Source organism: Lycorma delicatula, chromosome 3 (genome assembly GCF_047948215.1).
Source record: "Lycorma delicatula isolate Av1 chromosome 3, ASM4794821v1, whole genome shotgun sequence".
NCBI classification, from domain to species: Eukaryota; Metazoa; Arthropoda; class Insecta; order Hemiptera; family Fulgoridae; genus Lycorma; species Lycorma delicatula.
In genome coordinates this window covers 104231776-104247183 of record NC_134457.1, presented here as the reverse complement: position 1 = coordinate 104247183, position 15408 = coordinate 104231776, and the positions used below count along the sequence as shown (strand labels likewise).

The following is a 15408-nucleotide window of genomic DNA, read 5'->3' as shown; positions in this document are numbered from 1 at the left end:
TTGAACTATGTATACCAATTAATTTTCTCTTTAAAATAATAGAAATGTGTTTATTATATACAAGAAAAGAAATTTCAATTAATTTGCTTAAGGAATAATATAATATGGATAGGGTAGTTTATGTTGTGGGATATACCAATATTATGCGCGTGGGAAATTCAAAGGGGTATCTTTGTACACCGACAGCCTGCGCGTCACGACGCCCTCGGCCGCAGTGTGACGCGTGCTTTGAACGCAGGCGGTGTTAAGTGCTTCGGACGTGCCCTATACCCTACTACTAATTTGTGTTCTGAGTATAATTTAGTGTCATTAACTTTTCATTTATAAAATTGATTAGTAAGTAACTTGATATATTTTAGTAAGGGATATTTTTAATATTTAATTTAAAAAAATTTATTTTATTTATAAATTTTTTATTTTATCTTTCTTACTTATCTTTTTCAATCAGCGTTCTTTTTATTTTATTAGTTTAGTTTAAAAATAAAATAATAATCTACAGAAGAAATTTATTTAGAAAACATTCACATGATAAAAAAAAATATTTAATGATAAGTCGTATTATTAATTTAATATATATTAGATAGGTGTGTCTTTAAACGATGATTATTCACGTTAAAATAACTAACCATTTATTATTATTTCATAAGTAAACAATCTATGGAACATCAATAATTATTAAAAAAATAAATATTTCATTACCTTTTCAAAAATTATAATATAAATATTTTCAATTAATTATTTGAATATTCTTTAAATAATAAAAAATAAATAAATATAATAATATTTTAATTTGATGCAGTTGTAAATTTTACTAAATTCTACAATATAAAGATCTAATTAAAAAAAATACTAATACTTCCAAAAGAATCTTTTTTGATTGGCCTAAAAAGTTAAACAAATATTTTTCATTTATTTTTTGTTGTCTTTAATTAATCTTTTATTTGTTATTCAGAGATATTATATATAACTTGATTAAATAGTTCATAAACAAAAAATTAACTGGAAATTATTCAAAGTAATTTAAAAAAATATATATTGTTTTATAATTTTATCTTGCATTAAAAAAAATAGTCCTACTAAAAGCCATTTAAAGCATATGGCAAATAAATTACAATACTTCTTATTAATATTATAATCATTTTTTGTTTTGTTTTAATAAAGTTTCCAGATTCCGTTTACGGTAATTGTTACAAAAAAAGTGGTTGAATAAAAAATAGTGAATTTGTTACGTTAAAAAAAAAAAACCTTTTTCATTAGTGTCGTAATTCTCAGTCGGATGAACGGGCATGAATTATCTTTTAAAGAACGTTCGGTGAGGTGAAATGTTTGTGCCAGTGATAATGTTTGTGCTGGCGGCGACAGTGGGAACGGTTCCCGCCAAGCACCACCATGCTAAGGACATCAAAGGTAAGAAAAAATTCATTTATTAAATAATTTTATTTGCTTTTTAGAAAATAAATTATGAATGAGCTAATCATAATGATTATTTTATTCAACATATTTGTAATTGAAATATTTACGCAGAGAACTCCATTATGAAAGAAAAATTAACCGTAATTTCCTAGCATAAATTAGCTAATATTAGGAAGATGCTTTACTTTTTGCCAACTATCAAAAATTACCACCACTTTCGAAAAGTATATATAAAGCGTATATTTAGTTTTTTATTAAACTATATGCGATTGATAACTGATACCAGAAAATACATTTTAAGAAAATATTTACCGAAATTAATTATTTTTAAAAAAGTAATTGTTTACCAGCTTTAGCCAAATATAAAGCAATTAATCCAAATTAATGACACTCAAGACTGTATTACTGTACAAAGTTTTAAAACTGAATTAAAAAAAAAACGGTTTGACCGATTTTTATACGGTTTGTGTATGATTATTTATAAGTGAAATAACATGTTTTAACATAATTTTGGTCCATGAAAACAAACTTGTAAAAAATATATTAAAAATAATTAAATTATATTAATTAATTATTTATGTACATGTTTTTTTAAATGCTAAATTTCGAAATAAAATTTTTAAAAACAGTTTATTCATTTCTTAGTGTGTGTAAAATAAATTTTTACATTAAAATAAATTTTAATTGTACACCCCCATTGAATTTTCATAATTATTTGCAAAACGATAACCCCTTTTTCAATTTTATAAATATAAATTTCTTCTAATTAACAAATATTTATGAAAAGGAATAAAGGGAATAAATACTTCACACAAATGAAATTATCAAACTGAGTAGAATAACAACTACGAACATGAATTTACGTACAAAATTCATTCAAACATACACTTTCACGTACTAAATCTATTTAGTACTCTGCCTAACTTCCAAACCTCTCGCATTACAGAAACCGTTTTATGTAATAATATTGTGATTAAGACCACCAGAAAAATTAAAAAAAGTAATGATGTAAAAAAATCTACATTCAATTTATATAAAGTTATCTCGAATTAAAGGACTGTACGTGAATTTTTCTTGTAAATCATTTAACAAATCTTTATATTCTTAATTTTATTATTAAAATAAACCTTATAATTAATACAAAAATGTAATAAAAAAAATGGATACTTTTTTTATATTATAATTTTTCTTTCCTTCTGAATAAGAAAAGGATTTGTTACAATATTATTAGTTCGGTAAGCACCGTGTCGAAACGGTAGCGTAATTGTCTTTTTTAGGAAGCTCTGAGTTCAAATGTTGATCAGGCTAAGCATTTTTTTTATACGATACACAAATTCCTCTCTTATAAGTCATTCTAATTTGTCGATAATTTATAAATAGCTATTTTTAGAGTCCTTTTAATCATGAAAGAGAAAGAAGAGTAGTATTTAAGTAGTTTTTCTTGGTTTCTGAAAAAATAAACTCTGTGCACTCTCTTTTATTTTGAATTTTTATACAACAATGGAAAAAAGTAAACAGTATTATGAAAACAAAAATTAGAAGAAAAAAATTTCAGCAATTATTGAAATTTTATACACAATAGAAAGCAATGTATTTTTTCACCTACTTAAAAAAAAATTGTGACTCAATTACGTATAGAGATTATTTTCAAATAAATGATAGCTAAAAGACCAATGGAAAAAATTATCAAAAAATTCGTACATGTTCGTACGTACAAGTTTTAGTGTCAGTCACGTTTTACAGGAGGAAACAAACTGAATATTAAATAACTTTTAAAATATGATTTTCTGATTTATATAAGTTTTCTCGAGGACCATATGCTAGGCAAAGTATTAAATTTATTGTGTAGTATTTTTGCATACATAAAAATTTATTAAATTATAACTAAAAAATAAATTTCTTAGTCTATAATGATCTTTAATGATTTCTATTAGGTTTTTGCAAAAGTAACACAACCTGAGGTTTATAAATTTATAAAGTACGTAAAGAGTATTAAAGAGCAGTCATTTAAGGAAAACATTATTATAATCATATTAATACAATAATAATAAATTAAATTAATATATTTTACATTTTATTTGATATATTTAGAAAATTTATTCAAATAAATAAATTTATATAAATATATAAGTAAAATTTTCTTAATTGAGAGTAAAATGAACAATTTTTAAGTTGATGTACTGCGATTTTTAATGATTAAATAACTTAGTTCAAAGAATGCAATTAAAGAGATGTGTTATATATTGGATGGCTGCATATAGAATCTTCGAACTACAAGCCTCCTGACGAAAAGGAATGTGTTGTAAATTGTAATTATCCCTAAACCGGATAAGTCCACTGATGTACGCATTCATAAAAGCCTGTTACCTATTCTATCGAAGGTACTTGATAGACTACATCTTCTGGAGCTGTCGCCGATTTTGGAGGAAAGGCGTGTTATTCCTACCAGCACTTCGGCTTCAGACGTGATCACTCAAAAAACGAAGAAACATACAGGATTCTCAACGTTATTAGAAAGTGCCCAGAAGTGGCGATGCATTGCTCGGCTGGTTTTCTGGATGTCCAGCAGGCCTTTGATAGGTTTAGTTTATTAGCCTATCATATAAATTGAAAAGGAGCCTTCCTCAACCGTATTACTTGATCCTATACAGCAACCTAGACGAACGTTTTTCACAGGTAAAGTAAAATCAAGACTTGTCTGTATTATTTTATACTGGATAGGGAATTCCTCAGTGTTCAGTTCTGGGGCCGGTTCTGTACTCGGTCTATACTGCGGACCTTCCGACTCCACAGTCAACAGAGGTGCTTCGTTTGAGGATGAAATGCAAATTCTGGCCGTGGATGATGATCCTATCGTAGCTTCTGCTAAACTATAAACAGTATTGGATTTAATTAACATCTAGCTAGATAGAAAATGAAGGTTAATCCGGTTAACCCTACGCATGTTCGTTTGCGATGAGGAGAGCTAAATAATGGATAAGTAATCTTACTATAAGTAAATAATATTTACTTATGAACTGCTCTTGAGTTCAACTTAATAAAGTTTTCATCGCGCATGCTACCAGCGTACGATACCTAGGACTGCATCTAGATTGTTGTATGACGTGGGGGGACGTCATACATCATGTTCATGTCAGGGAGAAAGGAACACAGCTTAACATTAAGTTCAGAGAAATGTACTGATTTTAAGGCAGGGAACCGCAATTATCATTGTCTAACAAACAATTTGCTGTACACAGCGGTCCTGAAACCGATTTGAACCAACGGAACCAAATACGAGGTACGACAAGCAAGAGTAACATCTAAGTCAAATAGCGATTCCAGAACAAACTATTGAGAAATATATAGAAGCGCCAAGGTTTGCGAAAAACACTGAAATACACGATTATCTAATATTGCCAACCGTTCGAGAGAAGGAACAGCCCATTCGGTACAAGATACTAAATGAGACCAAACAAATTTGTAAACTGGCTCGCGGTTAAGCACCTGGATAGCAGCGAGGACGCTCCTAAACCGATTATGTATATTAGAACTGTAAGTAATAAACGTTTTATATGAATCAGCTACCTAAGGGGATTGTGCATTATCAAAATTCTTCATTGCGTTTCGCCACTTACATTTCTTGTTTCTTTGATTTTTCACTGTTTCTTTGTTTAATTGTTCTTTTTATGACTGAGAAGATTATTTTTTGGTATTTTCTTTGCTTTTTATTTTCTGAACTTGATCAGTGTGTTTTTTTGAGGGATTTCAATGGAAACCTTTCTTTGCATGTTTTTTTTTTTGTATTTCAAATTTGCTTCTGGTTTCGATAAATTGAACCGAATATAAATTAAACACTGGCAAAAAAAAGAGTAAACAGTAATAATAATCTAGATTAAAATTTATAACAAGTGAAATAAAGAATCCTTAAAATAAATAAAAAATGTATATAAATGCAAATTATTAAACTAAATAAAATTTAAAACTTTTTATCTTACTGAATAACAAATTTTTTGGAAAAATGTAATTATATTACGTAAAACGATTTTCTATTTATTAATTAAAAATTGATAAAAAAATAAATATTTTTAAACGGATAAAAATGCTAAAATATAAATTTCTCTAAACTTAATTTATTTTATGAAAAAATAAAAATAAATTGTTTTCACGTTTCAGAGAAAAGTGATATTTTAATTAACTTATAAATTTACTTATAAGATATTTACAGTTAACAATAATACGAATTGAAAATCTTTTATTAACTTTGCCTGCTTTAGTATAAAGTTGTTTAATTATTTTTACATTTAAATACAAGAAAATATAAAATATATTTTACTGAAATAAATTTCGTTTTGAATTATCTTTAATTTAAGGTTTTGTATATAAGTGAAGTATAGAATTATCTCAAAATAATTAACTTCATATTGTAATTTATTAAACCTTACGTTGTTCCTTAGCTTTAACTAACCCCTCTCATTGGTATTATAGATATTGTTTGTTTCTATTGGATATATTAGCTTTATCTTTACCCGTAAAATCTCTACATTGACTTTGAAGTGTAACTAAACTGAGTAATAACAGTACTACTATTCTAAGTTATTTTAAACATTTTTAAAGCAACGTTATAAGAATTGAATCAATCTTTACTTAATAAACTACGTGAAAATAGAAAAAATTAAGTATTGGTGAAAGAGACTCACCAGTGAAAGAGATTCACAGTCCACAGTTCATTAATTCAATTCATGAAAATCAACCGGTAAATTGCTACTATTACATATATGTATATTTTTTAGAAAGTTTTTGAGATGAAATATTTCTGAGAACCTTCTCAGCTATGCCAAAAAACGTGGGTAAAGATTTGGTTACGATTGATCGAGTAATTTGCATTCCAAACAAAAACGCTCTTCTTCTTTATATAATTGTATAGATGAAAAACTATTATTTATATTTAATTATTTTTATAAATTGTTAATTTTTACGATTAAATAAAATTACCATAAGAGACAAAAAATATATATATACATATTTACACATGCAATTTATACACGCGCGCGCACACACGAACATATACACACATCTGTACCTATAAAGCAACTTGTCCTGACTGACTGAGTAACGGATTCATCAACGCCCAGCAAAAACTACTGAAGATAAATTAATAAAAATTTGTATACATATTCTTCTTAAGTGCACACTTAGAAAGGATTTTTTTAAATGCTGAGTTTGAAGAGTTAAGTTAGAGTAACAATGAAATTTCCTTTTTTTAATTTTAGTAAGAAGTGAAGATATCATCTTGATTTTCGGAAGTGTAATCTTCATGGAAATATCTAAAAAATACGAGTCATTCCTAGATTTTTTGAAATTCCGAGTTTAAAGTGTTAAAATGGATTTTGTTTTTTTTTTTTTGAAACCCTGCTATTATTTTTAATTTCTCAGTAAAAATGAAGACATCAACTTTGCTGTGTGTAATTTATATGTAAATATCTAAAAACAAATTTCTAGACTTTTTGAAATTTGACCTTGAAAGGGATGAAGAAAGGTAAAATAATTTTGAAGAATGATTGCATATTTTCCCCATTTCAAACTTTACTAAGATATTCAGTAGATTTGGGCATGCAAAATACTCTTCAGATAAATATGTAAAAATATTTTCGGATTTTTTTGAATTTTGATTTTTTAAGGGATGCGACGGATTACGGCGCGACTGCTCAACCAACACAGCCACTGCCACTGTTACTGTATGTGCAACGCGACTGTTTACGTCTGCCACCGATTACTTGACTAAAAAACATAATATAAAAAAAAATTAACTGGACGTAAATAACTACATAACGTGGTGAAGCTGCGACTGAGATTCTAGTATATATATCCATTAAAATTTTTATATATTCTATTTATATAATAATATTATTATCATTGGTCATCTTTTAGGTTCTGATAACATTTAATAAATTATATAACGCAAAAATAAATAGTATTTTTAAAATATACGCACTATAATCATTTTCTTCTAACTTAGTCGTATCTTATGTGGTGAATCAGTCGGTTTTTTCAGATATAATCTATAATGTAAGATGTATCCTAGTCAAAGATTTTGTAAATTTAAATAACCTCTTCAATTTAAAAACTTATTACACGTTAAAAGAATAATCATATTATTTTTTATACGTTAAGATTTTAATGAAAAAATATAAGGTTTTAATAGAATAAAAGATTACTTCTGGAAAAATTGACAAGTTTTGTATGTTATCTAGAAGATTTTTAATGGCAAAGGATTATCCTCAAGTAATTAGAAAATTTTATTAAGCGAATATTTAGTAATTTTGTTGTTGGGTTCAATTAACCACACTTCTCAGGAATTATTAGCATGAGACTGTTCAAGACTACACTTCATTTGCATGTCATACTTATCATCCCCATCTCATTGGGCCAGTGGGAGGAGATACCTTATTGTTTATTAGTTGAACACATTGCAATGTACAAATTGAGAATAATAATAAATTATTTCAACAAAAATTTGACATTATGATGTTACATCAATGGCTTTCTAAGGTGATAAAAGAAATGCGCCTACTGATATACTAGATAATGTAACACAACCAACTATTTTTGGTTGTGTTAATATGGTAAACCTTTACTTTTTTAAAATCATCCCAATTTATTTTTTTGGGTACAAAAAATGACTTACCCAAACTCCAAAAGGTAATTAATATGTTAGTAATCTCTTTTAACCCTTTAACTCTTTTAATCTGTGAAATTGTTATTCCAGAATACAATTTTCATCATGACCGTGTAAATGGCTCCAAGTACACTTTAAGATACTATATAAATAATCTTAAATAGTAACAAACCCACTGAACCATGATTTACAAGAGAGTCTTGTGATTAGAAATCATTTGTTTTCTTCCGTTCTTTCAGTAAACAATTTCAATTCAAACCGACTTTGTTAAATAAGCAGCCTGCATTAATAATTAGTTATCTTCTTTAAATCTCTACATTGTAAGCTTTACCGGAGTCATAAGTGGAAAATAAAGTAAATTTTCTCGTTTTTACAAATAATTTAAAATTATTAACGGACCTCTAACCCAAAGAAGAACTTTACTTGCCCTCAATCGGATCATGCCTCGTACCTAAAATACGAAATGCATTTTCATCAGAATTTCCAAATAAACATTTTCTGATGTTTAAACTAATATACATACATTAATGCAATTTGTGTGATGCGTATTAGAGCTGGTTAAATATTTGGTCGTCGAAATCCATTTCGAAAGGAGACAAACATTAAACAGAGTTCATCAAACCTATTTCAATATTGCTGCTTTGCTTGTGTTACTTGATAACATATAAAATCACCAGCCTTAAGACGAAACAACGATAAAGTTCATGACAGACTGTACTTCAAAATCTATATGGTAACAGCAAATGTAAATGTGCTCTTCTAATTTATCTAACTTAAGAAAAAAGAGTAATTATAAAACATTAATGAAATGAATAAATAAATATTTTGAAAAATATTTCAGATAGAATTATTAAAAATATTATTGCAATTAAATTTTTTCGAAAATAGGCGACTGATTAAAAATATTAAAACTTTTTTACTAACCAAAAGGTAAAAATATATATTTACTGCATAAATGTGAAAAAAATTAGCTTCTCTATGATTCACAACCGACAACAAATTATCTTAGAAATTTCATAAAAAAAAAAAGAATATTTTTAATACAAAACTCATTCTGATAATGGAAACACGTAATTACGTGTTTCCATATCTGATATGTCTGAGATACTGAATTCAGTATCTCAGGTATATCAGCTTGTCAATTAAGGATTACCATGAAACGAAGGTTCTGGGTTCGATTACCAGTCTTGTTCGGCCAAAACACCTCCACATCTTTTTATAATTTTTGGAGAAATGTAATACATTCTTTCTCCCTTGAAGGTAGAACCTGTCTACCAAGTTTTTGAAGAAAATGGGTCAAAGGGGTCCAGACTTACAAAATCAACACACCGGGTTGGTCTAGTGGTGAACGCGTCTTCTGAAATCATCTGATTTGGAAGTTGAGAGTTCCAGCGTTCAAATCCTAGTAAGGCAGTTATTTTTACACGGATTTGAATATTAGATCGTGGATACCGGTGTTCTTTGGTGGTTGGGTTTCAATTAACCACACATCTCAGGAGTGGTCGAGCTGAGACTGTACAAGACTACACTTCATTTATAAAATCAAATGCAGGCCAACATAATTTATGCGTACATACTACATTCACACGCATAAACGTCCGCCTGAAAAAAGTAGATTTTTTGGACTTGGGAACATTGAAATAATTTTTTTTTTTTGCGGATTATGTAAAATTTATTTTAATCTATTTTTAAATATTTTTTTAATGTCTTTTAAGGCTCTAAAATTAAAAAAAGAACTATTTGTTGGATTTTATGACCTATCTTTATACTTCTCTAATATTAATAATAATAATATGTCTTTCCCTGAACCTTTCTATATACATTTACTATCTATATGCTTTCTATGCAGCATATATAACTATCCGGGTAAGTAAAATTTAAAACAAAATAGAAAAACATTTGTATTGAAAATATTAATTTTACATATTATATATATATAATAAAAAGTATAATTATTCCTTAAAGCTGTATTATATGCAATGAATAAATGTTATATAAGCAACAAAGTTTCAGACATACGGGTGTTATGGTATAGTGCTAGAATATTAACTTCAGTGCGTTGTAGGAAACAAATGTCACTTAAGCGGACGGACAACGCAGTTGCTAATATCACAGCTGGAATATCAGAAGTCAGTTAGTGGTTGACAGAACAGATTAAACAGAATACCATTGCAACTAATAAGTAAGCCCATAGTTATGTCTGTAACAATTTCAGTATAAATATAATAAAAGTAATAAAATTAAAACATTTTTTAAAACAACTAATTTTCAGAAGTTTTAAAAGTATCAAATTTATTATTAAAAAATAATACATAAAAACACTAGTGCACAGTATTAAAAGAAAAAAGTTCTTAAGTTTTACAATAATGATTTGCATTAAAAAATATTTAATGCAAATTAAATAGAAATTTTAATGCAAATTTCTCAAACGTTTTAACATCCTGCCCCCTTTTAATTATTATGGGTATTTAAGTCAATTGTTATTGCTGCATATGCGAGCATTACACTGTATTTTACGGTCGCTAATTGATGGCAAACTTAAGACAGAAAATTTCCTCATTCAGTTACCTAAGAAAAGAATATTAATATTTAATATTTATTTAAGAAAAAATTATATAATTACAATTATTTATCTTAACTAATCTGAATTGTTGTACAATTTTTAACATTTAAAAAAAAATTGAAATACGAGAAATAATAGTAAATTGATTACTTTTAATTACTTGTAATTTTACTTTTACTTGTAATTGATTACGACGATGTAATAATTACATTTTAATAGTGTCTACAAAAAACAAAAAGTCTTTGTGGAAAAGATCTGGTGAGAATCAAAATCGTAATTAATAAGGATTATTTTAAAGAACAGTTAGCAAGAAATATCCGTAACAGAAAAATTAATAAGTGTAGTAAATAATATGTAATTATCTATTAATGTTCTGCATATGAAGAAGATAAGTATAAAAGTATATGATACGAGTACAATAAGGTAAAAATCAAATCTCTCTTCAATTAAACAAACACACACAAAAAAGCAAACAGAGAAAGGTACATAAAAATACAAAAGAAGGAGATTTTAGGCATTTTATAAAATAATCATTCCATAGTAAAATTTTATAAAAATGAAATTTGCATGATTAAAAGCACGAAATAAGAAAATTGTAGAGAGCAAAAACTAAATTTTTGTAACAAAAGATTCTATAACAACAGATCACGTAAAAAATGAAACAGATTTAAATGATGTAAAAATTTAATAAAATTAACTGATTTTCTAACCACACCTGCTATTAATCTTATATTAAAAAATAAAAGAAGATGGTGAAATTGAAAAGCAGGTGGATGTTGAAAGATTTTTCTTAATTTTTTATATCTAAAACATAAATGTTTAATAGAAAAAAACTTTAATATCTTAACAAATTTTTACTTTTCTACCGCTATTATATATTTTAACTTTTAAAAATATAAAATATTTTTTTATATTTATCTACGTTAAATTGTTACATTAAATGAAAAATTTATCGTAAAATCCAATAGTATAATGTAATGAGGACGATAATGCGTTATGTTGAAACTATAAAAATTTACCATTTACAATTTAAGTCATGATATAGTTTCTCATTGCCATAATAGTGTAGTTTTTCATTAATATCTTCAAAGAAAGGAAAATAATATTAAACCTATTATATTTTCACTCTACACTTTAAAATCGTTGTGTAAATTTAATAAATTTAAAAAACTCAACATTTATGTAGCTGTTTGTTATAGATATAAAATCTATTCTATGTATACTTGTTTTGGCAATGACAATCCGATACTTTCTGGAAAGATCTTGTAGTACAGTATAGACATTTTCATATTTTAATGTGTTAATTTCTTATTTTAATCATATTATGCTAAAATATCGTTATACAAGTCTTGAAGAAGAGATTGGTATTTTAGATATTTTTTCATATTCAGGTGAACAATAGTATTAATTAATAATAACTTATAAAATTTTATTTTACACAGGATGAGGGTTGTTTGGGTGTCCTAATTGTTAAGAATTATATACCTTGTAGGAAATCTGGTAAATGCTTTATATTGTAATTTTTTTTTTTTTTGCAAATTCGAATCATGAATTGAACATATTTTAAAACAGCGTAGTCTTATAAGCTGTCCGCTTTATTATTTAGATATAATTTATATAATCTTTACATGACATAATCAAGTACGAATATATTTTCTTAAAGTATTTTAATTTTAACAAAATTCAGTATCTTCGTTCATGTGTTTCTATTTATTTATTATAAATTAATTTAACGAGAATAAGCAAAAATTTATGTAACAAAATAATGTAGAAACCATCAAAATAAATTTTTTTTATGAAATAAATGTAAATAAATAAAATTTAAGTAGTCTTAACATTAGCAATTATTTAAAATGTCTTAGGGAGAGAAAGGCAAAATATTGAAATAAAAACTTACGGAAACTCTTTTTAAGATCGATTTACAATTGACGAAAAACAAAGAGAAGTTCTAGAAGACAAAGTAAAAGGATGAAACTAAAAGAAAAATAATATTGGAATCAAAGAAGTCTTTCTGCAATTAACAAGAAACACATAGAAATAATTATAACAGATAAAAAAAAAATATCATGAGCAAATAGTCACTGAACAAAAATATTTTTAATTTAACTTGAGACGCAAGACGTCAATTGACTTCTTTGAAGTTTTTCATTAAAAACTTGATTTATCCAAAAACAGAAATAAAGGTAAAAAAATTATTATTTATAGCAATAAAGAAAAGTGTTTCAATGTAAAGCATATTTATAAAAATTTCATAACGAAAAGGATTAAATATATTAAAGTCAGTTAATGGTTGACTTGATACATTATAAAATTAAAACTGAAGAACCTACATTTGAAAACAGGACAAAGAACTTTATACTTATCAGAAATTAATACAAGATTTTCTTATCGAAAAGAATAGAAACAAATTTAACGTGTTTTTCAAATTTAAGTTATTGTAGAATTTTTAAAAATTGTATTTTACAAAATATATGTAAGATAAGGTAATTGAATTCGAACGATATTTATGGTTTTTAAAAATTATTTAGATAATATTATACTACAATAGGATAGATTTTAGAGGATTTTTTATGAACAGTCTATAATATATTAACATTATGGGACTGTTACTTGGTTGTGAAACGTTTAATTAATCTTATACTCGTGCAAAATTTTTTAATTTTTTATTAAAACTAAGAACAATAAAATAGTTTTAATTATTTCTGAGTTAATTTACAACAGTAGCAATTATAAATAAGACACTGAATGTAATATTAAGGTGAAAAACAATTTAAACTCGCACAGATATACAGAACGCCTAATTGATTTCCTTAAATTTATGTAGAATTGCTACCTGATATTCTAAAATAGGGTATCGAAATTATTGTTTCTTCAGTGGAATTTCACGAGTAAATCTGTCACCTGACTACTTAGCTGTTTAAAAAATGAAGTATGGACTGAAAATAACGGATATAAATGACGAATAAAAATTTCAAAACTTCTGTGAAACAATAATTTTTTAGTAATACATATCTGTATATATTTCCATTGCCGTCACATTTAGTTTTGTGAAATTGGCTGATATTTCTAACACTTTGTATATATATCATTACCTTAAAAAATCCCAACACCAAGTAATAATAACGCCAAAGAAATTTATCACAGCTCCAAATTTGAAAATTTTTCATTTTGAAAAAGTATGCAGTTTTTCATTTAATCGTTTACTTAATTTCAAATAATAATATTTTACTTATTTTCTTTAGCATTATTTGAACTTAATTTCCATTGAAACTATGAAAAACTCACCTTCAAAACAAGTCGGTCGATTTGATATGCTTTTGAGCATTAAAAAACTTATGAAAATAGGAATAATATAATCTTTTTTCTTTTACGTGAAGATAATTAATAATAAAAACTCTATTGTAATTTATTGGTAACTACTTATCGTTATTTATTGAGTGGTAGCGCCTCGGCCTTTCATCTTGGGGTTACAGGTTCGAGTACCGGTCAGGCAAGGATTTTCACACGCTACTTGTCATTTATCTCATCCTCTGAAGCAACACGTAACGGTGGTTCAAGTGGTTAACAACAAACAAACAAACAAAGCACTTTTATTACAATACATTCAGATCAGAAAATGAATAATTTTTAATTTTTTTGTCTTCAGTCATTTGACTGGTTTGATGCAGCTCTACAAGATTCCCTATCTAGTGCTACTTGTTTCATTTCAGTATACCCTCTACATCCTACATCCCTAACAATTTGTTTTACATATTCCAAACGTGGCCTGCCTACACAATTTTTTCCTTCTACCTGTCCTTCCAATATTAAAGCAACTATTCCAGAATGCCTTAATATGTGGCCTATAAGTCTGTCTCTTTTTTAACTATATTTTTTCAAATGCTTCTTTCTTCATCTATTTGCCGCAATACCTCTTCATTTGTCACTTTATCCACCCATCTGATTTTTAACATTCTCCTATAGCACCACATTTCAAAAGCTTCTAACCTTTTCTTCTCAGATACTCCAAGTTTCACTTCCATATAAAGCGACACTCCAAACATACACTTTCAAAAATCTTTTCCTGACATTTAAATTAATTTTTGATGTAAACAAACTATATTTCTTACTGAAGGCTCGTTTAGCTTGTGCTATTCGGCATTTTATATCGCTCCTGCTTCGTCCATTTTTAGTAATTTTACTTCGCAAATAACAAAATTCTTCTACCTCCATAATCTTTTCTCCTCCTATTTTCACATTCAGTGGTCCATCTTTGTTATTTCTGCTACATTTCATTACTTTTGTTTTCTTCTTGTTTATTTTCATGCGATAGTTCTTGCGTAGGACTTCATCTATGCCGTTCATTGTTTCTTCTAAATCCTTTTTACTCTCGGCTAGAATTACTTTATCATCAGCAAATCGTAGCATCTTTATCTTTTCACCTTGTACTGTTACTCCAAATCTAAATTGTTCTTTAACATCATTAACTGCTAGTTCCAAGTAAAGATTAAAAAGTAACGGAGATAGGGAACTTTCTTGTCGGACTCCCTTTCTTATTACGGCTTCTTTCTTATGTTCTTCAATTATTACTGTTGCTGTTTGGTTCCTACATGTAAGCAATTGTTCTTCTATCTCTGTATTTGAGCCCTAATTTTTTTTAAATCCTGAACATTTTATTCCAGTCTACGTTATCGAATGCCTTTTCTAGGTCTATAAACGCCAAGTATGTTGGTTTGTTTTTCATTAATTTGCTATTTGCTTACTTCTTGTATACAAAAGGAAAATTCAAAACAAA

At 26.9% G+C, this 15408-nt stretch overlaps 1 protein-coding gene across 1 annotated transcript in view; it reads left to right on the top strand.

Moving 5' to 3' along the window:
- Window positions 1-220: 220 nt before the first annotated feature.
- Window positions 221-15408, top strand: part of LOC142320942 (zwei Ig domain protein zig-8-like) — a 761401-nt gene continuing 746213 nt past the window's right edge. The window contains exons 1-2 of the mRNA XM_075358930.1: window positions 221-336; window positions 1162-1407. Coding sequence (XP_075215045.1) covers window positions 1323-1407 — 85 coding nt within the window. The 5' untranslated portion in view covers window positions 221-336; window positions 1162-1322. The remainder of the gene's footprint in view (window positions 337-1161; window positions 1408-15408) is intronic.